Source organism: Mya arenaria, chromosome 9, assembly GCF_026914265.1.
Source record: "Mya arenaria isolate MELC-2E11 chromosome 9, ASM2691426v1".
Taxonomy (NCBI): Eukaryota; Metazoa; Mollusca; class Bivalvia; order Myida; family Myidae; genus Mya; species Mya arenaria.
Genome location: NC_069130.1, coordinates 48,626,091 through 48,651,456, shown reverse-complemented (window position 1 = coordinate 48,651,456; position 25,366 = coordinate 48,626,091). Strand labels below are relative to the sequence as shown.

At 37.9% G+C, this 25,366-nt stretch overlaps 1 protein-coding gene and 1 pseudogene across 1 annotated transcript; both read left to right on the top strand.

The window, feature by feature from the left end:
* The first annotated feature begins 1,039 nt into the window (after nt 1-1,039).
* LOC128246121 (uncharacterized) lies at nt 1,040-6,077 on the top strand. Its single transcript, XM_052964319.1, has 4 exons — nt 1,040-1,217; nt 1,903-2,083; nt 5,186-5,742; nt 6,026-6,077. Exons 2-4 carry the CDS (start codon nt 1,910-1,912, stop codon nt 6,075-6,077), a joined length of 783 nt encoding a protein of 260 aa, XP_052820279.1. The 5' UTR covers nt 1,040-1,217; nt 1,903-1,909.
* Nucleotides 6,078-6,255: 178 nt separating this feature from the next.
* Nucleotides 6,256-19,550, top strand: LOC128246120 (myogenesis-regulating glycosidase-like; annotated as a pseudogene).
* Nucleotides 19,551-25,366: the final 5,816 nt, after the last annotated feature.

Below are 25,366 nucleotides of genomic sequence, written 5' to 3'. Positions count from 1 at the left end.
TCAAAGATGAATATCATGGTCAATTTCCACGGTATAATTGTACCAAACTGAAGGTCCATTATAGATCGTTCCATTCCCAGCGCCAACTTCAATCCACTCCCCACTAGAAAAGAAAATATCCCTTTTCCAGGCCCCTTGGGTCACTATGGGAGCAACAAGCCTTTTGTCGCCGACCAAAAACTCGTCTTCACAGGTCAAGGCCGTTTCTTTATCTTGGTCAATCCAACAGAGGTCGAATAATGGGTGCACCGGTTTGATCAGATTCTTTGGCGAATTCTATGATGTCGTCTGCAACAAGCCGTTTAAACCATAAGGGTTCAAGATTTAATGACATCCGCGAACATTATTTTCTTGGTATCTTGAATATAGTGCCATGGTTCATTTCTATAATATAAAATCCGCTGCTTTTTATGTTCATAAACTCATGTTAGCTATCGAAAATACTAAACTTTGTTGACCAAGCGACACAACTCTTATTTAGTTACATATCTGTATTTTTTTGTAATATTTAAATTGCATTGTAACACGTATTATGGGCAAGGGGGGTTCGTAGAAAAAGTCGGGAGCAGCTCACAAGGGCACCAGTATGGGAATCGCAAGATGTCCGTGCAGATTTGGAACACTGAGAGGGTCGTAACAGCTAGCCGGTGCTCGCAGAACTATTGCAGAGGAGTCGCACAGTCCCGACGATAATACGCACACTGGCCAGGGGACTTACGATGTCCGCACGGGGCCCGCATGGTGTAACGTTCGCCTTACGAGCTCCGTACAACATCATTGAAGATTAAATTTAAGTAAGCCGTTCTCCATTGTTCAGTTGATGTTTATTTTATCTGTTTATCTATCCTGTATTGCATACAGGGTTTTGAATTTTTTTAATAAAGTTTCCAAGGTTCCAAAGTTTGAACAATTGTACTAAAGATTACCAGCAAACTGAGACTTGCATATTCATGTTGAAAATTGATATCACCATTAATCTGATAACGTTTGTAACCTGCATCTGAGGAAGATGATTATGAGCATCTGTTAATATGTTTAAATTTTACTACTAATACATTTGAATACAAATTTTGTAGACGAAGTCATACTTATATCATTCTTAATACTTAAAATTTGCGATAAACACATATACAATAAAGGAAGTCGTTTGTACTCAGGGAGAATTTTACTGATAAAGCTTATATTTATGCCTATACCATCTTATGAGGATTATAAGGGTAAGTTAATGAATTGTTTTACCCGAATTAAACCTTCAGTTTACTCTTAAAGGGGTGTTATATAGGTAACACTTGGTAGATGTTAAACAAATTTAAAACATTTTAGCTATATTTTGGCGCTTTTTAACTGGTAACTTTGTGGCCACGTAGCCATAAATTGGAGGAAAAAAACAACATAATTACAAAGGCTAATATTTTTTAACTGTACTCAATTTAGATTTGTTTTAGTTTTGATTATTAAAGTCAAATGATTTATACATTATAATACATTAAAATAAAAAAAGATGATATCTATCAAGAGTAAACCATAATGTGCCCCTTTGAATAAACTTACTTTTAATCATTTCATTCGTGTTAAATATTTTCACTGATAAAAGAACTTAATATGGATAATCATGTTATTACAGTATAACCCCGTTGGCTCGAGCTCGCTTAGCTCGAATACCTCGATAGCTCGACCTTGATGTAACTACCGATTTCTTTTTACTGAAGAAAAGAATTCCCACTCGGCTCGAATTGTTCGAAGCTCGATTTATTTTCGCCGGGTCCTGGTATTTCGAGTTAACGGGGTTTGACTATTAATATAATGTTACATATCGGCAAAGCAAGGAGAGCAAAGAGTAATTTTAAGACAAAATTCAAACAAAACATATCTATGCTACAATTATGTATTTTTTCTGTAAAGCGGAAATATGATCAAGACTGGGAGTTCCTCCTACGATTTGACAGAAGTGTCGCTGCATGATGAGCACGAGTCCCCGGTCGTGCATGCGAAAGACGTCCGCCGACTCAAATTCCGGTTCTACGCCGCTCTTGGTGTGGCCGGCGTCATCATTCTGGGTCTTATTATTGGAGTCGCGGTCAAGGTTTGTGCGCATATAACATGGACGTGTTCTTTGTCAAGACCACTCTATTCGTCTTCCGGGAGGGACGTTTAATCACAGAGACTTGAAAGTGTGATGCAGTTCCCAACAGCTGCCCCTGGTGTACTTTAAACAGTTGACTGTGGCCTCAGCTGAGAAAAAATCAATATTGGCCCCGAAAAAAGACTTCGACTTTATATGGCTTGCTTAACACGTCTTGGAACATGATACAACTATTCATCATGATTTATCGACAATATTTCAACATATTATTAAAGTTAAAAATCCACTAGGATTATATAACCGTACTATATAAAGTAAGCCAGGGGCAGCTGTTGGGATCTGCATAATACTTTCATGTCTCTGGTCGTTAAATGGGGGTCCCGTGTGACAGTGATATTCACTGAAAGTGTCACTGGTGCATGTTAAAGCTGCACTCTCACAAATTGAACGTTTTGACAACTTTTTGTTGCCTAAGAACGAGGTAATTGATGCGAAAACTAGCATGGAAACTAGTGGTATAAGACTGCTGAAAAAAAAGCAGATCGTAGATGTCATATTTAAGTTAAAAAATTGATTTTTTATGCATTTTTCTTAAACCGTTACTAACGCTTTGAGCCACAAAACATTAATGATCGAACGGAAATATGAAAACCTGCGATCTGATCTTTTGTCAGCAGTCATATATCATTGGTTTGCAGCTATTTACGCAAAAATTGGCTCATTCCAAGACAAAAAATAAAGTTGTCAAAACTGTAAATCTGTGAGAGTGCAGCTTTAAAGAACAAGGGTAGCTCGAATCAGGTTAACATTCTGTGTATACACTATGTTCCAAGAAACTAATATGACTAACAATCTTATAGGAGCACTCGCCGAATAGTCCTTGTCCGAGTATGTATAAGCTTACACACTACCACCCAATCGTAACAACTCGGCCATCTCCGGCAAGCTTCGAGATATCTTGATACTAGCCGAGGAGTTCCGATTGACTACCACCAGGACCGATGTAGATGCCATTCATCGTGGGTCTCGCGGTGTTTTGGGTAAAATATTCTCCTTTGGAGAATATCGTATCAACTCGTTGGGGGTAAAATTCCTCATTCGGCTTCAAAATTTGTTTAAGTCACACTTTGGGATTGACGGGGTCAAGCCATAATGCAGCCAGTATAGGGCTTATAAGTTAACTTATATATTTAATAACGATTGTGAAACAACATTATATTAATTACTCTCTTTGGCACGATGTTAAACGATAATGTGGTAGTGTAATTGGAGTATCCTGGGGGAATCCCACTTGTAAGGCTTGGTCACTACATAGCGAACTCACACGCGCCCAGGCCGGGATTCGAACCAAGGTCGCCTATGTGAGAAGCGAGTGACTAACCACTGCGCTAACCGGACAAGGAAACAACATGTTCTTTATGATGTGTGTGAATCTATTAAGACATAAAAACACGCAAGATTTTGAATCATACTAGTATGCTTCTATGTGGTACAACGAATTAAGTCTGGGTCTGAGATTTGACTTTAGTAGTATCGTGATATTGGAGCCAGTTCTTAATATTATGTGGGACTTTCATATGACACTTGTACATTTATACAGTCGAACCCCGTTGGCTCGAACTCCCAGGGACCGGAGAAAATACATCGAGCCTCGAAAAAATCGAGCCAATAGGGATGTTTACCTTCAATATTATAAAGAAATCGGTCCTCTACATCCAGTTCGAGCCAATGAGGAATTCGAGCCAAGCGAGTTCGAGCCAACGGGGTTCCATTATCTTGTGCTCTTCATAATACGATGAAGAATATCACAGTAGATCACAGAATTCTCATACAAGGCTTTGCATAAAGGGACTTGTTCAAAGAATTCACGTTGGCAACCATTTCTTTCAACTCTGTTTGAAATTGAGTTACTTAAAGCTGCACTCTCACAGATATACCATTTTTACATCTTTTTTATTTTTTGTCTTAGAAAGAGCAAATTTTTACGTAAATATCTGCAAACCAATAATATAAGATTGCTGACGAAAATCAGATCGTAGGTTTTTATATTTCCGTTCGAAAATTAACGTTTTATGGCCTGAACCGTTACATACGGTTTAAGAAAATTGCATAAAACATCAATTTTTGAACTGAAATATAAAATTCTGCGATCTAATTTTTGACAGCAGTCTTATTTAACTCGTTTCCATGGATTTTTGCAAAAATTGACTCGTTCCAAGACAAAAAAATAAAAAAAGTTGTCAAAACGTTCAATCTGTGAGAGTGTAGCTTTAAAGATGTGCTCTTACTCCCAAATAAGATTTACCACAATCTATACAATTGTTTTGATATACAAGAAAGGATGATTAAATGTCGAAAACAATGGTTCTTATGATTGAGACTGGGTTTAATCTGAATGAAAACACGGTATTTCTACCTTATGAGACGATAGTAATAACAGTAAATACTTTAGCATTCACCAATTATTTAATATATTTTGCGTTTTCAGCTATCAACACACGGTTAAAATCCTGTTATCTGTACATAATATTTTCCATAAATGCATTATTTAGTAAGTAGTTAAAGGTGTATCACTTAAAATGTATGTTCGTTATATATATGTGTATGTATTGATTTTGAATAAGAGTGCCACTTTAACTTACTCATATGAATAAAGACCAAACAGCAACTGGCAGATATTCATTTGAAAATATATAGAAAAAATATAATATATAAATCAAGTTATTTTCAAAAGCGTGACTGAAGCTTTTTTTCCAGCAAAACGCACCATTTCTTGTCACATTTTTAAACAAAATTTACATTAGAGCTATTACGGCCAAAACTCGCTGTGTCGAAGTCGTTGGGACATCGGGAAGAACTAAGATATAACGAGAATTCGATACATCAGAAAAACGAAACATGTCGAATGATTCGAAAAAAGTTCAACATAACCGGAACAACAGAATTCGACATAGCGAGTTTCGACTGTATATTCCACAATTATATTGTTCGATGCCTGGCCCTTTTAAACGTGTGCTAGTTCCATTACAAATTGGGCTGTTTGTGTAACATAGACAACAAACTGTGTTTTGAAAACTAACACAAATGTAATGCTTATCTCAGGGCAATGGAAAAGGTGGCGGCGGAGGAGGGGGAACTACTGTGACGCCATCAAATACTTATATGACGTCAAACCCGACGTCAAAGCCTACGTCTTCGAAAACCGCCAACCTAGGGAACCTTTCAGTCACTTGGGGCTCTGGCGTTAGTTTTAACATTGCAGACAAAGGTCAATGGTCCCACAATGACGCTAATAAAAGCACACCGTTGCTATCTCCAACTAATTGTTCTTCTACCATTGCTGTAATCTGTCTGGAATGGGCCGATGATCGTCGATTGAAAGTATCCCGGAAGAATGACATCACTAACGAACAAAATGCATCGCTCTCCTGTTATGACGTCGAGTGGACGGCTCTGAAATGCGTCGGTCAAGTATTAACCGACTGTTTCAACACAAGTGGTGCCCATTGGTACGGCGGATATGAAGACCATGATCAGCATTGGCCATTTGAGAAGAACTCTATCAAAGAAACATCCTATACAGGGAACGACCCATTTCATCCTGGCGTCATTGGTAACATTCTGGAGCGATATTTTGTCTCCTCAAAAGGGGTTGGCGTGTACGTAGATAATGACGTCCCATTATATTTTAGCCTGAACTCGCCCCAAAATGGTTTGATGTGTTTCTCGGCAAAGTATGAATCATATCCGTACTTCAATTTTACGGCGATTACGACTTCGATACAAACCAGACGAAATTTCCCAATGCTAGTGATATGATACAAAATATTCACGATCTCGGATTCAACGTTTCCGTCTGGGTTCATCCTTTCTTTGATCCAAGAGGTGAATCTTACAAAGAAGCAGAACAAAAACATGACCTTTTGAGGCGATTTGATTCAGACTTCCCGGAAGTGACGTCATGGTGGAACGGAAACGATTCTGGCATACTTGACGTCACGAACCCAAATGCAACAAAGTGGTATCTCGATAAAATGGAATATTTGAAGAGACAATACAATATTGATTCCTTCAAATTCGATGCTGGGTCGTTATCCTTCGCTCCGCATTTGTACAGCGCTTACAATTTAACAAATAATCCCTGTGATATGTATCCTGGATTGTACGTCAAAATGGCGGCGCAATCTGACCATCAAAACCGTCAAGAGGTACGCAGTGGGTACCGGTCACAGCAGTATCCTATTTTCTTCCGGCAAATAGACAAAAGATCAAACTTGAGTCACAAAAAGGCTTTCCAGTCTATTATTCCAAGCGCTCTGACGATTGGATTTCTCGGTTACCCGTATGTAATGGCGGACATGGTTGGCGGGAATGCATACGAAGGGTCTTTTCCCGATACGGAACTCTTTATTCGATGGACTCAGTTGAATACTTTTCTACCCGTTGTTCAGATGTCAATTGGACCGTGGGATTTGCAAAACGATACATACGAAGGACACAGCGTGGTTGATATTGTCAGGAGTTTCATAGAACTCCACTCTGAAGTTGCAGACGACATCATAGCATTCGCCGAAGAATCGGTTCAAACCGGTGCACCCATTATTCGACCTCTTTGGTGGATTGACCCTAATAACGAAACGGCCTTGACCTGTGAAGACGAGTTTTTGGTCGGCGACAAATGGCTTGTTGCTCCCATAATGACCCAAGGTGCCCGGAAAAGGGATATTTTCTTTCCCAGTGGGGAGTGGACTGAAGTTGGAACTGGGAATGGAACTATCTATACCGGACCTTTAGTTTGGTACAATTACACCGTAGAAATTAACAAACTTGCGTATTTCCGAAATACGACTTATAATCCAACGACCAATGCTACTTTATTCTAACATACGGATTCATTTTCCTCCGGAAATGACGTAAAAGCGTGACTCTGACGTCACATTAATTAGTGCTAAATTAACATGTCAAATTATGGTGATATCATAGTACTTAGATAATAACATTATCGCAAACGTTGAGATATTCTTGACCAGAGTCAAACGCACATAAACGTGTTGCCATGTAGATGTAGATGTGTATGAAATACGCCAATCTTTGCCCATAAATGTTGTTTGCATTGACCTTCATTTGTACATATTCACACGAGTTGATATATATATATTTCTGTGCAATATTATATGAAGAGAATCACACAAACAAGTTATGCTCCAGTCAATTGTAACCACGGCGCCCCAGGTCCGGGGGATAGCGGGGACTTTGACTTTCCGCCCAGCCAAGCCCGGGCAAGAACTCGTGAAACCCCCGCCAAATGCCCCCGCACCCAATCCAGGTTAGGCCCATTCCCCCTAAATTTAGCGGGAAGACAAAACCTTCGCATACACCCGGCTCTGCGGGGCCACCTGGGTGGTAAAAACACGGCCCATTTCACCGGCTATCCCCGGTATACCCCGGGGGTGGGGGCGTGGTAACAATTGACTGGTGCATTATGTTTTTGAAAACTTATATATTTATCGTCTGGCGTGACCCCTTCGTCGGTAGATGAAAAACATAGACAGGAAGTGACGTCAACGTCAAAAAATGTTCAACAAAGGCACGTCGGTTAGTGGCAAAATAAATGACGTTGATGGAAACAGAAGTATGATACAGACAAATACATAAATATGAACATCGATCATAAATGATACAATAGACCACTAGACATTGTGTAGTGAAAACATAGATATGTGACTGTATTAATACCATATAGACATATATTATTGAGACAGGTTGGATGTATTGTTTTTAGTTTAATTATGTATACGAAATGTTACTCTCCATAAACGTCAAGGTTATTATTAACAATATCAATGAGAAGAATAGTTTTGAGGCATGATGAACATTTATTATCTAATGATCCGAAATGGGTCGCTACATGTGAAATAGGATTGGTGAACCAGCTGGTATATCAAATCTCATCTTCGGCACCCCAGCGTATTCATATCATATGTGAAATGATAACGCCTGGGTCCTGATGTTGATCAAATTTCATTCGGAACTCCTCGGCCATTTCCAAAACAAAACAACCTCGGCTGTATGCCGGTACATCAGTAGAAGTAGTTCGTAAAGAAAATAATAACAGTATTTATTTATTTTATTTTTTTGTAGCGTTTTAAAGTGTTTTGTATATCTATTTTTAAATTAAATGTCAGTGAAGTGATTTATTGCATAATTAATTAAGATTTTCAAGAGTAAAGCCCTTTTTAAATGCTCAATTGAAATTACTACGCGATTTACTTGCAGTTTAGTTAAAAGATTTCTGTCATTGTAAACCGTATATCCGATGTTGTTTTCGATGCAAAATGGCCGCCTCGTTCTGAATGATCCAAAATATATGCAAATTCATTCTTCGGAATTACTTTGATAAGTTGTATATTACAACTTGTACATGTAATAGGGTATATAACATTACGTCCAGACTAATAAAGAATACTAGTCATAATGCTAGGGGGCATTCGGAGGTGCCTTATTTAGTACTGGAAAATGGACAGTATTAGGATCATGGAGTCAAGTACGCATGTATACTGCAACTTTGGCTTATTATTATTATTATTATTATTATTATTATTATTATTATTATTATTATTATTATTGTCAGAACAATGTTGATTCAGCCTCGTGCTCGTGTATAGGCAGCTACGCGCCTGGCTGCTATTAAATTGGAATCAATAAACTTGTCTACATTGATTCCAATATCGAATCACAATTACCTCCCTTTGTTGACGTTCTCCTATTCACATGACGTGACGTTTATGACGTCACATAACAACGTTGTTAAATCAAAGCTAATCTAGCTTAACGACACACGCCAGAATGGATATTGTTGATAAAATAAAGAAATATGTCTTTAAAAGACAGACGTATTCTATCAAAGAAGGATACAAACGTACTGCCTTCCATACCAAGCCGCCACGTCCATGTAAGTGTTGGTTTATGTTATTAAACGTTAAATATAACATCCCTATGTATGAACTACCACAGGAGCAGGGTGTATTGATATTTAACACACCTATGACCACGCCCCTTCACTCCCTACTCCCCCCCCCAAAAAAAAACCAAATGAAAATAAATAAAATTAAATAAATATTCCAAGGCGTATTAAAAATGACTTTTATATTATCATATAATCTTTGTAGGTTATAGAATAATAGTATAAAAATAATTATTGTTAGTTATTACTATTTACAGTTTCCCCATCACATACGTCTTGGAATATGTATTTATTTTTATTTATTGTTTTTTTGGAAGGGGCGTGGTCATAGGGTTGTGGCATAACAACGCACCCGGTCAGTGTGTGCACTACAGTACGACTAAGATAGATTGATAATGCGGAGTCATACCATTTCTATGGAACGGTTGAATAACAACTAGGTTATGTTGCCATTGACAAACTGAATCTATCTAGAAATTACCTGCATTGTTATAAAATATATTAATAATCACGTTTTTTCACTATATATGCATACGTTTGATAATAGAAATCTATATATTATTTAGATGCCGCATAATAATGATATTCATGTTTTACAGTAGTATTAACAACAATGTTTCGTCATACATAGAATCTGGGACCAATAACAAACCATAATCATACTCCAGGATATAATAAAAGTAGATATAAGTCGAGAAGACCGCTCTATATATAATATAAGTAGATATAAGTCGAGAAGACCGTTCTATATATAATACAAGTAGATATAAGTCGAGAAAACCGCTCTCTATATAATATAAGTAGATATAAGTCGAGAAGACCGCTCTCTATATAATATAAGTAGATATAAGTCGAGAAGACCGCTCTATATATAATATAAGTAGATATAAGTCGAGAAGACCGTTCTATATATAATATAAGTAGATATAAGTCGAGAAGACCGTTCTATATATGATATAAGTAGATATAAGTCGAGAAGACCGCTCTATATATGATATAAGTAGATATAAGTCGAGAAGACCGCTCTATATATAATATAAGTAGATATAAGTCGAGAAGACCGTTCTATATATAATATAAGTAGATATAAGTCGAGAAAACCGTTCTATATATAATATAAGTAGATATAAGTCGAGAAAACCGCTCTTTATATGATATAAGTAGATATAAGTCGAGAAAACCGCTCTGTGGAAGTGTACAAACGTATTCTTCTTTTTTAATGTGATAGTTTTTTTTTCAGTGCACCACCATATAAATATATTTAGTAACTAACACTTTTTTGGGCGATAATGAGGCAGCAATCCACTAAGATCCTTTTTTCTCATTTAAAAGGTCATTTGTATTCGTTTTTCAGCATTTGGGACTAATCTCAGCGCTTCGAAGTATGGGAAAGAGCCCCTTTACTGGGTATGTAAAATGCATTCAGACAAACCATTTGAAATACACCTTTTTCATTCAGACTTTTATATAAATAATGTCTATATCAAGAAATAAAAAGCGAATATTTTCAGGTCGTTTCATTTGATATCTGAATTAAGTTATCCGGTCGGCACAGAGGAATATAAGTATCTTCCATGGCCGAGAGTGTAAGATATTCTTATCTTACCCACGGGCGAAGATAAAATGCCCGTATGGAACTCCTTTTTAATGGTTACCACATTGTAATTACCCCCTTGTTGAAGACTGTAGCGTCAAGGAAATCTTGCCTTATGGTAATATTTAGAACGCTAATTAATTATTTCTCGCTTCAAATGTCACCATAAAACAGTTTTCACGCACCATTCAAGAAATAATGCTTCATTTTCTTTAGAACTATATAACAAGACCGATTTGACTATTAACATTAACTGAATCACTGCGCGCATATCTATGGCAACCACGTGCTATCGCATATCCATATGCAATTATTTTCACTAAGCACAAAAGAGTTCCAGCAAAAAATACATTTTTACTTAATTTTGTTTAACTGAGGTGGGAGAAAAAACATCTACCATAGCCGCTCGTGTAAGATAGGTTCATCCCGACCCTCGCGCAGGGTGTTTTGCGGAAACTCGGTAAACCTCGTTTCTGCAAAACACCATACGCTCGGGTCGGAATGAACCTATCTAGCATGGTTAAATTATTGGATCTACTTATCTGAGGTGGGGGAAACCTCACTCTCGCTATTTAGCAAGGCGTCCCGGGTTCGAAACCAGCCCTTGTCTCATGAGAGTTTGTTTTGGTGTTTACCAAGCTGGACAAGTAGGTTTCCTCCGGGTTCTTCAGTCGGACGACCATGGTCATTTTCCATCGAAAACAACCTCGGATGTATATGGACGATCTTCAATGTCAGAAATCTTAGATATCAAAACACTGCCATTGATTGGAACTATTTATGAAAAAATAAATACTTCTGATGTACCGGCATACACCCGAGGTTGTTTTCGATGGAGTGCCGGGTTCTCAGCTTTCCCAAAGGCATAAAACCACACTCTCGTGTAACATCGTGCCAACAAGAGTGGTTTATATAATGATATGATAGCTTGTTTCACATTCGTTATAAATTAAATTAATTTAAAACTATCAAGCTTCAAAACTCATTTATACATTTAAAGGTTCCGACAAGACGGCGCCATTCAGATATTGAGGATTTTTGGAGCAAGACAGAAAAGCTGAAAGTAAATATCATCGCCGAACTTCAAAGAGAACGAGATATTCCAAACAGGTAATTTAAATACAGCCAAACCCCGTTGGCTCGAACTGGCTTGGCTCGATTTCCTTGTTGGCCCGGTCTGGATGTAAAGGACCAATTTTTAATCCCCGCTTGGCTCGAGGCTAGAGGTATTGCACCGGTCCCTGGGAGTTCGAGCCAACGGGGTTTGTCTGTAATGGACTTCGAAAATGATAATATCCATTTCGAACGCCATCATCGTGAGTTTGTTTTAAGAAATATTATCAACAAACCAATAGTTGTTATCGTCCTTTTAGATCTTTCATATACATGCGGATGCACCCTTCCCTCCCCCAGCGTGCCGATTACTCAAGACTATTTTTTTTACCCAAAAACGTAGCGAATAGTTTTTAAATCTTAAGTCTGCGTTACGCACACTGCCAATATTTTTAGTGTCTGCGTAATGTGTACCATCACCAAAAACTCATTAGGTTCCTTTTGAATACCGCTTTAATACTAAAATGGCGTGTTTCATTCTAAAATATGCATATTTGCATGTAAGTGTAGATGTGCGTTCTCTTTTCTTAATGTCGTTCTCTTCAGACAGTTGTATTGTTCATATTGAAATTTCAGGAAGCCGGCACAGCCAGACACGCCTCCCGCAGTCATCTTCCCCGCCCCCTTGCTGCCGATCCCCTTCCCGCCGCCCGTCCATTCAGCCCCTCCACCACTCTACTTCACCTTCCCACCCGTTCACCAACCACCACCTCGAGTTTTCCTGCCCTTCGTTCCCGTGCCTACCATTAAGATAGAGGATGCGAGTGATAATGACAATTCATTTCTTTGTAATATGTTTTTGAATAAATCTTGAGAAAAAATATCGTATTTTGTTTAATCATATGTATCCCAAATACTTAAATAAATGAGGGTGTAACTATACACCATTGCGTACCAAAACACTGTCCATTTTAATGTTCTGCGTACTGCATATCACAACTTTGCGTGCTAAAATACTGTCCATTTGCTATTTCAGCGAACTACCTACCATTCAAAATACTGTCCTTTGTGCGTACCACCCCACCGCCTTTCGTACCAAAATCACTGTCAATTTTAAGACTGCGTACCAAAAAAATGTTTATTTTGTTAGTTCTGACTATTGCGTACAACCCATATGCTTACTGAATACTTTTTTAAATATCGAATATTGCGTACCGAAAGGGGGTGGTGGGTCGGGTGGGGGTGGGGTCAGACTCAATGTACGTTTTATGAGTATAGTCAACGGTTATTCATTGTAATGATATAAGGTTGAGGGACAATATCTAAAAGGAGACCGTTTATGTGGAGGGCCGGTTTTCTAATCTGTGAAAGATCTTAAACAGTGAAGTAACTCTATCTCTAACAGGGACGCAATCTTTTAACATGTGCCCCGCTCTTTGAACGGAAATTTATTTAGATTAAAATTTAGCAAGGGGGAGGGAGCGGGGGCTCTTTCTGGAATAAATTTATAACAGCTCAAGTCCGAACTAGTGCATTTTGGGCGTATTGTATTACTTTTTTCCCGATATTGACATAAAAGGTAAACGAGCTATATTGTATTTGTATTAAATTTCATTAATGGGGGAGGGAGGGGGTAGGCAAAATCCTAGTGGGACGTCATTCATAACAAAATTCGTAAACATGTTCAAAATGCCGATCAGAATTTGGTCGCACATTTATTAAGAATTTTCCAATTTAGTCTATTTAAACAAAAAAAGAACACTGTACCTGTTAAAAGTAATCCTTTTTACATCAATTGCACTATATATTATAAAATAATCACGTTCCGAATTGTTAAAACAACATACATTTTCAAACACCATCAAAATTCACCAAACACCATTGTTTTTGTTAACGAATGTAGCCGAGAATATCCAAATGCATTTTCTTTTCTCTGCTTAAGGTTACACATGACTATTAGTTACTTTAGTACGAGCTGTAGTGTCATTGGCAGTAGTTTTGTTAAGGCAACTTTTGTAAACCTGAAAATTATTCAAAATAAATTAAGAATGAAGTGTTTACAAACATTTATTACTTTTGTTAGTATATTGGAATAAAGACATTTAGTTTTTGCAAAATGAATCAAATAGCAATATCATTCAGTTTGTGGAATGTTATCATGCCAAGTATGGGAAGAATTTTCATTTGCATGCATGGCATTGTTTTCAGTTCATATCATTATTTTCTATTCTTGTAATTTACCCCTCATTTGCGCTCAATTGGATGTCTTTGAACTTTTGTATGCTTAATATCCTTTGTTTGGTTTCTTTAAAGCATCCAGATTCTGACACACAACAAAAAAACTTTTTCAAGTACTACTTGTCACAAACTTGTGGTAAGAGCAACCTCAGGTACCAACTGGTGATTGTACGAGCTCTCTCCTCCCTACCTTTTTCCTACCAGTAGGCGAGTAAGTTTTCTGGTGTTCCCCAGTGAACGACCATTTGTATGTATGTTGACAAAAACCTGCCATGACGGTTTGAAATTCTGCAATTATTTGGAGGGTTTTGATTGCCATCTTTTGACAAAAAATCATTTCTACATTTCTTTCCCCTTTCCCACACGCACCTAGCCTCCCGTCTAAAAACGACCATACATTATAAATACTATATGTGTGCTTTTACTTTGTATGACAGAAATGAGAATACTGGGTAAAATTACCGGTTTGCCTTTATAAGCTTTGTTAAATTTTATAGCGTCTCTTTGAACCGCTGACGCGTTCACGTCACAAACTGGGCATATGACCTTCTATAAGATGACATCTTAAATGTAAAGTCGGCGAAGATTGCACAAGTGTCCCATAACAACCCGAGGCATATTCTATAAGAGCATGAAGGCCAATTCTCACACAGAGTCCCGGCTTTGTCATGTTTTAACCCCTTAAACTCATAAGTGTTACTTCTGTTTACCAATATAGTTCTTTTAAAAAACACACAACAATTCTAACTCTAGTTGTTTTCCTATAAGCTTTAAGCTTGACGATAAAACACACTCTAGTCGGAAAAAAAAGCAAACAACAATGTTCTGTAATTACGTTTTTCTATCAATCCTTTAAAAATAGTAATTTCCTGGAGATTACCTTTAGTTGAGTTTTGTATAGGTTTTCTGATGTGAGGAATAAGGTATTTGTTAATATAAATATCATCATGAAACATCTGTTCTGGCGAAACTATATATATATATATATATATATATATATATATATATATATATATATATATATATATACACACATAATAAATTGATAATTCAGCAAAATCTCTGATTATTGTAAACTTGGATTGTCATGTTGAAGTCGAATTTTGATTAATAGGTTACACAATAAAACATTTTGATTCACTTTGTGTAACAATGCTGTTGATATACATGTTTTTTTTTAATATTTAGTCTTATTTTAAATACATGTGTATAATAGTATGCATTGTCCACATTGCCCATAGAATAGTTTGTAAATAAATCTTGAATCCTGTATGTGACGATAAATGTTTTTCAAATTCATTAAGTACAAAAGTGTGGTAACTGATAATGATAGTGTTAGGGGAAGATAATCCATACTAAAAATACTACTTCAGATTAAAACCTTAAAGTTAAGTTGTGTGTAACCTTTTTTTCTTTTTGGCAGTAAGAAAACTCCTGTCAACTGAAATCTGGTATTTAAATTACTTTTTTGAAGAAATAGCTTATGAATTTGCAAAATGGATATGGTTATTGATAAGAATTAAGGTATTTATTGGCAGTCTTAAGCCAAAGAATACAAATGAAGAACATTTCATTTCATAGACAGTTTTTACATGTTTTTGAATTTTGTTATGAATGATGTCCAGGCTAACCATCATTAAAAAAAAAGCCTGGACGGCATTTTAGAATGACTAGGCAAAATCCAAGCGATGATTTGCGATAAGGACGAAGTTCCCGCCAAAAACGAAGTTGACGTTAAAGAGATTTGCTCATGTTTTGGCTCCGTTTTTTCCTGGAAATTCATCTGAAAACACTTATTTTTAGAACTTATTTACTGACAGTGTGTGTGTGTGTGTGTGTGTGTGTGTGCGTGTGCGTGTGCGTGTGCGTGCGTGCGCGTGTTTTGTTTCCAAACGACCTATAGTGACATTTAAAGAGTATAGCTCATTGGGTACTCAAACCTGAGACTAAATAACAGAATTATATGCTGAGATGAAAACTAATAAAAACATAAAAATAGATGGCGTAATAAGTACCTTGGCACAGACGCTCTTCATGCGTGAACGCTGTACGTCATCCAAATATGATCAACGGCCATACGCCATAGTCTCTACCACTTCTGTTGCTGAAAGTGTAACAGTTACTGCAGGCGTTACTCAGAAATCCACCAAGCAAAGAGTTTTGACAAACCGTGTAGACAAACCTGCCTTCCTGTCTCCACTCCCGCGTTTTAATTAAGATTGTAAGGCTTAATGGCCTAGGGACTTACGCATGTAAAATGCATTATTTTGTATGTCGATATAAGCTCAAATATAAGTCAACGATTTTGAATAGGGTTAGTAACGCGATTCAACAAAAAGCTTAAAGGTTAAATTATCCATAAAGAGTTACTTACAACGAGTTATCCATAAAGTTGATAAGGAGTCATTGTGGGCGTGAGGTTTTGTTGTCAGTTTTCTATTTTTCCTTGACTGTACCGGCGTGGGCTCGCACCCACTGATACTAGAACATCTGTTTACACTTTAAGTGTATTTTTTCTGCAATTTTGGTATCAAAGTGTAAAATAGATATAATATGAGTGTTTCAGATGTATGACCTGGTGCCAAAACATGAGTAAGTCCCTTGGAGACCGTAACTATGTTTTGGTCGTAAACTGCTTACTTATTGTAATGCATTTATCGCAGAGCGGGCGCATGTCAAAAGGTTGCTCCCCTAAGCTACACTCCCTCAAACGTCAATTCCTTGCTCGTACCTGGAGGCGGGGCCCAGGGGCGGGATTAAAGTTGCAATGGCATGTGAAACTATATATTTATATTAGAAAGAAATATTTGTGGTGGGTATCCCCGAACTCACGTAGAACGTACAAGCTTTTAGGCCTAGCTACCCCCCCCCCCCGTATATATATAATAATAATCGGACTGTAGCTCACTTATGGATGTTTATATATATATATATATATATATATAAACATCCATAAGTGAACTACAGTCCGATTATTTTGGAAATAAATAACATCAGACTTCAAACATTACGATGGATAAACCCCCAATACCTGATATAAATTTTAGTGTGTACGTTTGTTTATAACTATGCATTCGTGTTTGCGGTATTACTTTATTTACCTAGTTATCTTGCAGATAAACGAGCTATTTAGTCGCGATCTGAAAATGACAGATTACGGAACGTTTTAAAGGGTTTTGAGATATGTCTTCGGAAACAGTATGTTTATATTGCGTTTCTTATTTATTATTGTTGTTTTTTTGTGTTTATTTTTCCAGGTTCATTTGTGTGTTATTTTTAAAATTCCAATAACTACTAATAAATTGTTATTGCAATGCACAAAATAACACAAGGGGGTATAAATTGCTCTCGTCAGAAGTAATCTATTTATGGTCAGCAAATAAATTCAGTACGTAAAATGTCGTACCAAAATACCACAAGCAAATAATTGTTGATTTTGTTGCAAGTTAAAAATTGCAGTTTGCAACTTTTATTTTAGGAGTTTTCAGTTTTCTTTTTACACATTCAAACTCGTTTCAGAATTTGGTGTATGAAACGCGGACCGTTACCGCAGCCCCTGCCCGCTCCCAGCAGACTCGATCTCTGCTGGTTGTAATGAGCTGCCTTATTCTCCTCGCGGGCGTTGTAGGCCTCGTCGTATGGCAGGTGGGCGCCGGCGCAGGCGGTGGAGGCAACCCGGGACCGCACACGTCGGCTTTTTCCGGTTTGTGTAAGGAATCTCATGTTATCTAGTGAGCTGGAGTTGAAGATAGTTAACGGAAGTGACGTCAAATTGTTAATAGACTTAGGTAAAGGTAGATTTTCTGCGGTGCCTCGTCGGTGCAATAGTTCGTCTGCTAGTGACGTCAACGCTTGTCTCGAATGGGAAAATGAAGCTCGATTGCGTATCAATTACAAAAGCCATAGCATCGATCAGCGCCTTTGATCCACGCTGGACTGTTACGAAATATCATGAGAAGCGTTACGTTGCGTGAACCAAGTTTTGACGGACTGCGTTAACGTCAGCGTTGATCAATGGTATGGTGGGTACGCCGACAAGCATCAATATTGGCCGTTCCAAAAGAACACACGTTCGCTGAGGGCTTATCAGGTCAATGATTCTTACGTTGGCGAAATTGGCGGCGTAGTCGAACGTTATTTCTTTTCAACAGCAGGCGTCGGTATGCTAATTGACCATGACGTTCCGCTCTACTTTAGCTTAAATGATCCGGATCAAGGTCGAATGCGTTTCACGGCAAAATACGAAACGTATCCGTACGTTAACGTCAAAAACGTGCCTCCGGTGTTGAAATACAAACTATGCCAAGCGGCGAACGTGAAAGACGTCCATCTGAAGATGACTGAACTTTTTATCGATAAACCGACGGGGACCCCAGACGAAATGCTTTTTAAACGGCCCATATGGTCAACATGGGCGCAGTATAAGAAAGACATAAATCAATCCACTGTCTTAGAATTCGCAAACGATATCATTGCAAACAACTTCTCATATGCCCGGATTGAGATACGGTAAAATTCCCAGACGCTCGGCAAATGATCAAAGACTTGAATGGCCTAGGATTTAGGGTAACCCTCTGGGTTCATCCGTTTTTCAACGCGGATTCCATGGCATTCCAAGTGGCTGCATTGAACCGTATGTTGGTACGGCAATTAGATAGTCCCGCTCCCATGATTATACCGTGGTGGGACGGTCCTTTGGCGGGAATTTTGGACGTTTCAAATAGGTCCGCAGTAGACTGGTTTCTTTCAAAATTAAACTACATGAAAGCGACGTACAACATTAGTTCCTTTAAGTTCGACGCTGGGGAGACGTCATGGGCTCCTCACATTTATAGCCAAGCTAACGTTACGTTGAACCCCGCTGAGGCGTACCCGATGAAATGGGTTCAACTAGCAGCCGAGGCGGACCAAACTTTTCACCAAGAGGTTCGAGTTGGGTACAAGACTCAGAAATACCCGATCTTTGTACGCATGATGGATAAAGGTTCAAACTGGGGTCATGACAATGCGTACAAGTCCATTATTCCTTGTGAGTTGACGTACGGGCTTCTTGGGTATCCATTTGTACTTCCGGATATGATTGGTGGGAACGCGTACAACGGCCAACCGGATCCAAAATTGTATGTTCGATGGTTGCAGCTTAATGTATTTTTACCTGGAATGCAGTATTCTATAACGCCTTGGCAATTTAACGATACCATTGTCGATATAGCTCGAACGTTCACAGAAATGCGGGAAAACTTCTCGTCTGTTCTCGTCAAATTTGCGCGAGAATCGACGGTACTGGCGAACCAATCATACGGCCGCTTTGGTGGATGGATCCGAATGATCAGGTCACGTGGACGATAGAAGACGAGATGAGATTTTGGTTGCCCCAGTAATGGAGAAAGGAGCAAGGTCACGTGACATATATTTTCCACGAGGTAACTGGAGGAATGAATTGCGTAACACAAGTGACGTCATTTCGGGTCCAAAGTGGGTGCAAGATTACAAAGTAGACATTGACGAACTAGCTTATTTCATGAATATTAGTTGACATTTAAGTCATGATTGTTTATTTGATGTAAGGTGTTGCCAGGGACACCCATGATGTTGTGGGCGAATGTAAAAATTTAGGAATTTACAACAAGAAACTAAGAAAGCCTGAAAATTTCTCATGGGAGAATTCAAAGTACGTGCTCTGTACAGTTTAAATGGTTCAACACGTCTGTTCATAAAAAGTTTTCGTTTTCCTCTTTGTAAACATTTTATTTATAGAAACATAGTAAAGGTTAAAATATATGTGTGGTTAGGATTGCATCTGGTAAAAAATAGAAAGGATAGGTTGGGTGTTTTATTGGGAAATGGTATTAAAGCAGATTTTCAGTATAAAGCTTTTATGCACCAGTCAATTGTAACCACGCCCTCCCCCCAGGTCCGGGGGTGAACCGGGGATAGCCGGGGAAATGGGCCGTGTTTTTACCTGTGGCCCCGCAGTGCCGGGTGAATGCGGTCGTTTTGTCTTTGCGCAAAATATAGCGGGGAATGGGCCTTACTTCGGCTCCCTGGGGTATGGGGGCAATTGGCGGGGATTTGACCATCAGTTTGTCCCCGCAGGGCGGAGATTTTACCCGGGGTTGGCTGGACCGAAAGTCAAAGTCCCCGCTATTCCCCGGACCTGGGGGGCCGTGGTTACAATTGACTGGTGCATTACTGTTTTAAAACTACATATTAAAACACACTATAAAAACGCAAGTAGGGTCGGGTAACCCGAGCCACAAGTGTTATTTAAGGCCATATGAAGATTACCTAGGGACTTTTTTACTTTTTTTTTACTTTCATATCGCAACCTTGATTTATACGGTCAGGATTTAGAACTAAATTCATAACTAACATATTTACATGATTTATTTCACATCTTATTACAATTTTGGAAAAGACCCATAAACTCCATGAGCAAATAGCCCTGATCTGAAAGCAACTTCCAGTGCATACATAAATAAAGCTTTGCATAATTATACTTTGTACATAAGAATTTACATGCAAATCCAAAGGCAATAAAATCTATACAAAACAATTTTCCAGCGCAAAGCTTATTATTTATAACCATGCACATGTACTTCACTACATTCTTTTCGAACACGAATTAATAATGCATGATATATGCACAGGGGTTGGGCCACAAGTTTTTACAACGTTAGAACTCCGCTCTCCATGATTGGTCACATATATGGAAGTCTTAGAAAAGTTTTGTTTTGATTATATGATAGTTTAAACTCAATTAACAAAAATGACTGAACCATCGACGTGTTATCTTAACATATATATATTTAAAATTCTGTGAACAGCCTATGATTGTGATAGCAAAACACACTCATGTTTCAAAGCCATTTACAATCGAACTCCCAGGGACCAGCGAAAAAACTTCGAGCCTCGGGAAATTCGAGCCAAGCGGGAGTGTTTACCTTCAGTGTGAATGAATCAGTCATTTACATAGAGTTCGAGCCAACGAGAATTTCGAGCTCAGCTAGGTCGAGCCAACGGGATACAAGCCAACGGGGTTCGACTGTATATCATAAGCTACCTACAATTGATGTCATTCCTCGTCGTCGCTAGGTCGTAAGCGCTACCATAGTCGGCGTCGGAGTACGTCGGGTCCTGGATGCTGTCGGGTTTCGGTGTGCCGACGGCGCCAATCATGACGTCGGCACAGTTGTAGAACTCGACCTGTGGGCCGCGGCCGACACCACACCAGTCACAGCCTTCTGCACTGTTCTCTAAAAATGGAGCATTTCGTAAGCCATCCGTCATAAGGGTTTAAAGATGTGTTATTGCATTTTAGATATCAATGCTGCACTCTCACAGATTATACGTTTTGACATCTTTTTGACAAAAAATTAGATCGCAGAATTTTATATTTATATAATTCAAAAATTGATGGTTTATGCATTTTTCTTAAACAGTTAGAAACGCTTTAAGCCATGAAACATTAATTTTCGAACTGAAATATGAAACTCTGCGATCTGATCTTTTGTCAGCAGTCTTTTATCGGTGGTTTGCAGATTATTACGTGAAAATTTGATCTTTCCAAGACAAAAAACGGTATATCTGTGAGAGTGCAGCTTTAACATAGAAATTATTTCTATGGTTTATTTATTTTGATGAGCTTATATTATCTTTGAATGGATTACATTTTTGATACACCATGCCGATACTATAATGATTAAATATGTTATATTTAAAGCTGTACTCTCACAGATTTACCGTTTTATAACATTTTATTTTTTGTCTTGGAATGAGCCAATTTGTGTGTAAATATCTGCAACCTAGTGATATATGACTGCTGACAAAAGATCATATCGCATATTTTAATATTTCAAACGGTCTAAGAAAAATGCATAAAACATCAATTTTTGAACGTAAATATGAAAATCTGCCATCTGAATTTTTGTCAGCAGTCTTATATCACTGGTTTCAATGCATTTTCGAATAAATTGGCTCGTTCCAAGACAAAGAAATAAAAAAGATGTCAAAACGTTCAATCTGTAAGAGTGCAGCTTTAAGTTTTAATTAAAACAATTTTACTGAGATTATATAGCAATTTGATTCATTTGCTTCCGAAATAACAAAATGACTATTCAAAAAAGCTCCCCATGAAAACTTTACTAATATTCAAAATATTCAATCTTAACATTTTGAAACTTGAAAAAATGGAACTTATCTAGTAGCATTTTTTTGTAATAATGATCGATGGATTATCTCAATAAAGTTTAATGAACATCAGTCTACATGTTGCGAATAGGCGGAAAATTTCTGCTAATTTTGAAATAAATGATTTCTTATAACATTTTCCATAGATAAAAGGATGAAGAATACGTCACACGACCAAACATTGTGCTTGCGTTTTGGGAGAAATATACCTTGCCTAAAGCGCCACTGCAGCGTGCAATAATCACACGTGACACCAACCGGAAGTTGTACACGTTGAGTCCCTGGGTGGTTGGAACATTGACGCTGGTGCTATCGGCGTCGCCCTCATGACCCACGATTGTGAGCAGGTAGCGGCCAAAGCATGCCTGAGATTCTCTCTGCTCTGCGCATAACCGGAACTCGTAGAAACCGGGACTTCCTGTAAACGAAGTTATAAATGATATGCATGTTTAGAACGCACGTGCAGCCTTTGAGTTTATACACCAGTATGCTAGAAGCAAAGTTGTTTGTGTAAGTCACGAATTTATTTCCGGTTTTCACAAATTAGCATATATGCATTCAAAGTACTTGATTCAAGCAACATTTTGAGAAATCTCCCAAAACTTATCTTCGTACCGAATACTATTTTTGTCCAAATTCTTTGTGCGTATGAGCGTACTATCCCCGTGTGCGCGGAATTCTCCATAGAAACCGCAATGGATACAACAAACAGTCGAACCCCGTTGGCTCGAATCTAAAGGACCGGTGAAAATCCCACGAGCCTCAAGAATATCGAGCCAAGCGAGAATTCTTACCTTCAGTTTTAAGAAATGGAAGAAATTAGAAATTAGCATCCAGTTCGAGCCAGAGAGGAATTCGAGCCAAAGTTTGACTGCATATAAATGAGTGTTGGGAAGGAAGAGGCCAATCGGAACACCTCGGACATTTTCAGTCGAAAACAACATCGGTGTATATGAGGGATGTCCAAAAATCTTTACATTTAACTACGCTGCAAGTAGATCGCGTAGTAACTTCAATTTAACAGTTGAACTTATGGCTTCTCTCTTGGGAATCTTAATTATTATGCAATAAAACACTTCACTACCACTCAATTCAAACCTAATAATAGTTTAGACACTAAAAAATACGAAATACTATTTTTGTACAAGCAAACATCATCCGAGGTTATTTTCGATGGAAACTGACCGAGGTGTTTCGAATTGGGGTGCGGCCAACCGCAACTATGTCAGCTAGGATTTTCTTATTTAGAAATTCCCTTCCGCGTACACACGGAAACTAGGACAAAGAAAATCTTAAGGGCTTTTTTGCTGGTTATAAACTGGTTTCGGTTTTATTTCGGTTTCACGAACTGTGCATTTGTTGTTACAGTTTCAAATAAAACCAAAACCAGTTTTATCGTTTTTTTAACGAAAACCGAAACCGGTTTTCGAAACTATTGAAACCCCTACCGGAGGCGGTTTCATCGGTTCGTTCCATCCGAAAACTAGTTTACTTTGAAACCAACATGGCGGAAAGTGATCAACCACGTTTGTTGAAACTCAATCCTTTTGATAACAATGCCTTACAATGGGCAGATGAGCTAAATGATAAAGGTTATATTTATAAATAAAAATAATGGCTACATGCAGTAGCTCCGCCATGTTGTTTATACTGTACATAAAACCATGCATTTGTTACTTCAAGCCAAACAATCAAACCTGAGTTCGAAACTGCTGAAACCATTGACACCAAAACTGAAACTGGTTTGGTATCAACTAAAACGCCCTAGAGGCTTACCAGGATGGTTGTTCCAGATACTGATGTCGACCTCTTGGCCCGACTCTTAGACTATAACATACAGTGCTGCCCTAAAACAAATACACTGATTATAACACACAGTGTTGCTCTATAACGAATATACTGACTATAACAGACAGTGCTGCTTTAAAACGAATATACTGACTATAACAGACGGTGCTGCTCTATAACGAATATACTGACTATAACAGACAGTGCTGCTCTATAACGAATATACTGACTATAACAGACAGTGCTGCTCTATAACGAATTTACTGACTATAACAGACAGTGCTGCTTTAAAACAAATATACTGACTATAACAGACAGTGCTGCTCTATAACGAATATACTGACTATAACAGACAGTGCTGCTTTAAAACGAATATACTGACTATAACAGACAGTGCTGCTCTAAAACGAATATACTGACTATAACAGACAGTGCTGCTCTAAAACGAATATACTGACTATAACAGACAGTGCTGCTCTATAACGAATATACTGACTATAACATACAGTGCTGCTTTAAAACGAATATACTGACTATAACAGAGAGTGCTGCTTTAAAACGAATATACTGACTATAACAGAGAGTGCTGCTTTAAAACAAATATACTGACTATAACAGACAGTGCTGCTTTAAACAAATATACTACCTATAACAGACAGTGCTGCTTTAAAACGAATATACTGACTATAACAGACAGTGCTGCTTTAAAACGAATATACTGACCAGAACAGACAGTGCTGTTTTAAAACGAATATACTGACTATAACAGACAGTGCTTCTTTAAAACAAATATACTGACTATAACAGACAGTGCTGCTTTAAAACGAATATACTGACCAGAACGGACAGTGCTGCTCTATAACGAATATACTGACTATAACAGACAGTGCTGCTCTATAACGAATATACTGACTATAACAGACAGTGCTGCCTTATAACGAATATACTGACTATAACAGACAGTGCTGTTTTAAAACGAATATACTGACTATCACAGACAGTGCTGCTTTAAAACGAATATACTGACTATAACAGACAGTGTTGCTCTAAAACGAATTTACTGACTATAACATACAGTGCTGCTCTAAAACAAATATACTGATTATAACAGACAGTGCTGCTCTATAACGAATATACTGACTATAACAGACAGTGCTGCTTTAAAACGAATATACTGACTATAACAGACAGTGCTGCTCTATAACGAATATACTGACTATAACAGACAGTGCTGCTCTATAACGAATATACTGACTATAACAGACAGTGCTGCTTTAAAACGAATATACTGACTATAACAGACAGTGCTGCTTTAAAACGAATATACTGACTATAACAGACAGTGCTGCTCTATAACGAATATACTGACTATAACAGACAGTGCTGCTCTTTAACGAATATACTGACTATAACAGACATGCTGCTCTAAAACGATTATACTGACTATAACAGACAG

Excerpts from the sequence above, each read along its gene's own strand:
- LOC128246121 (XM_052964319.1), top strand. The coding sequence starts at position 1,910 with ATGATCAAGACTGGGAGTTCCTCCTACGATTTGACAGAAGTGTCGCTG. Across the intron at positions 2,084-5,185 it reads TTATTGGAGTCGCGGTCAAG|GGCAATGGAAAAGGTGGCGG; the intron begins GTTTGTGCGCAT and ends TGCTTATCTCAG. Across the intron at positions 5,743-6,025 it reads TCCTCAAAAGGGGTTGGCGT|ACTTCCCGGAAGTGACGTCA; the intron begins GTACGTAGATAA and ends GATTTGATTCAG.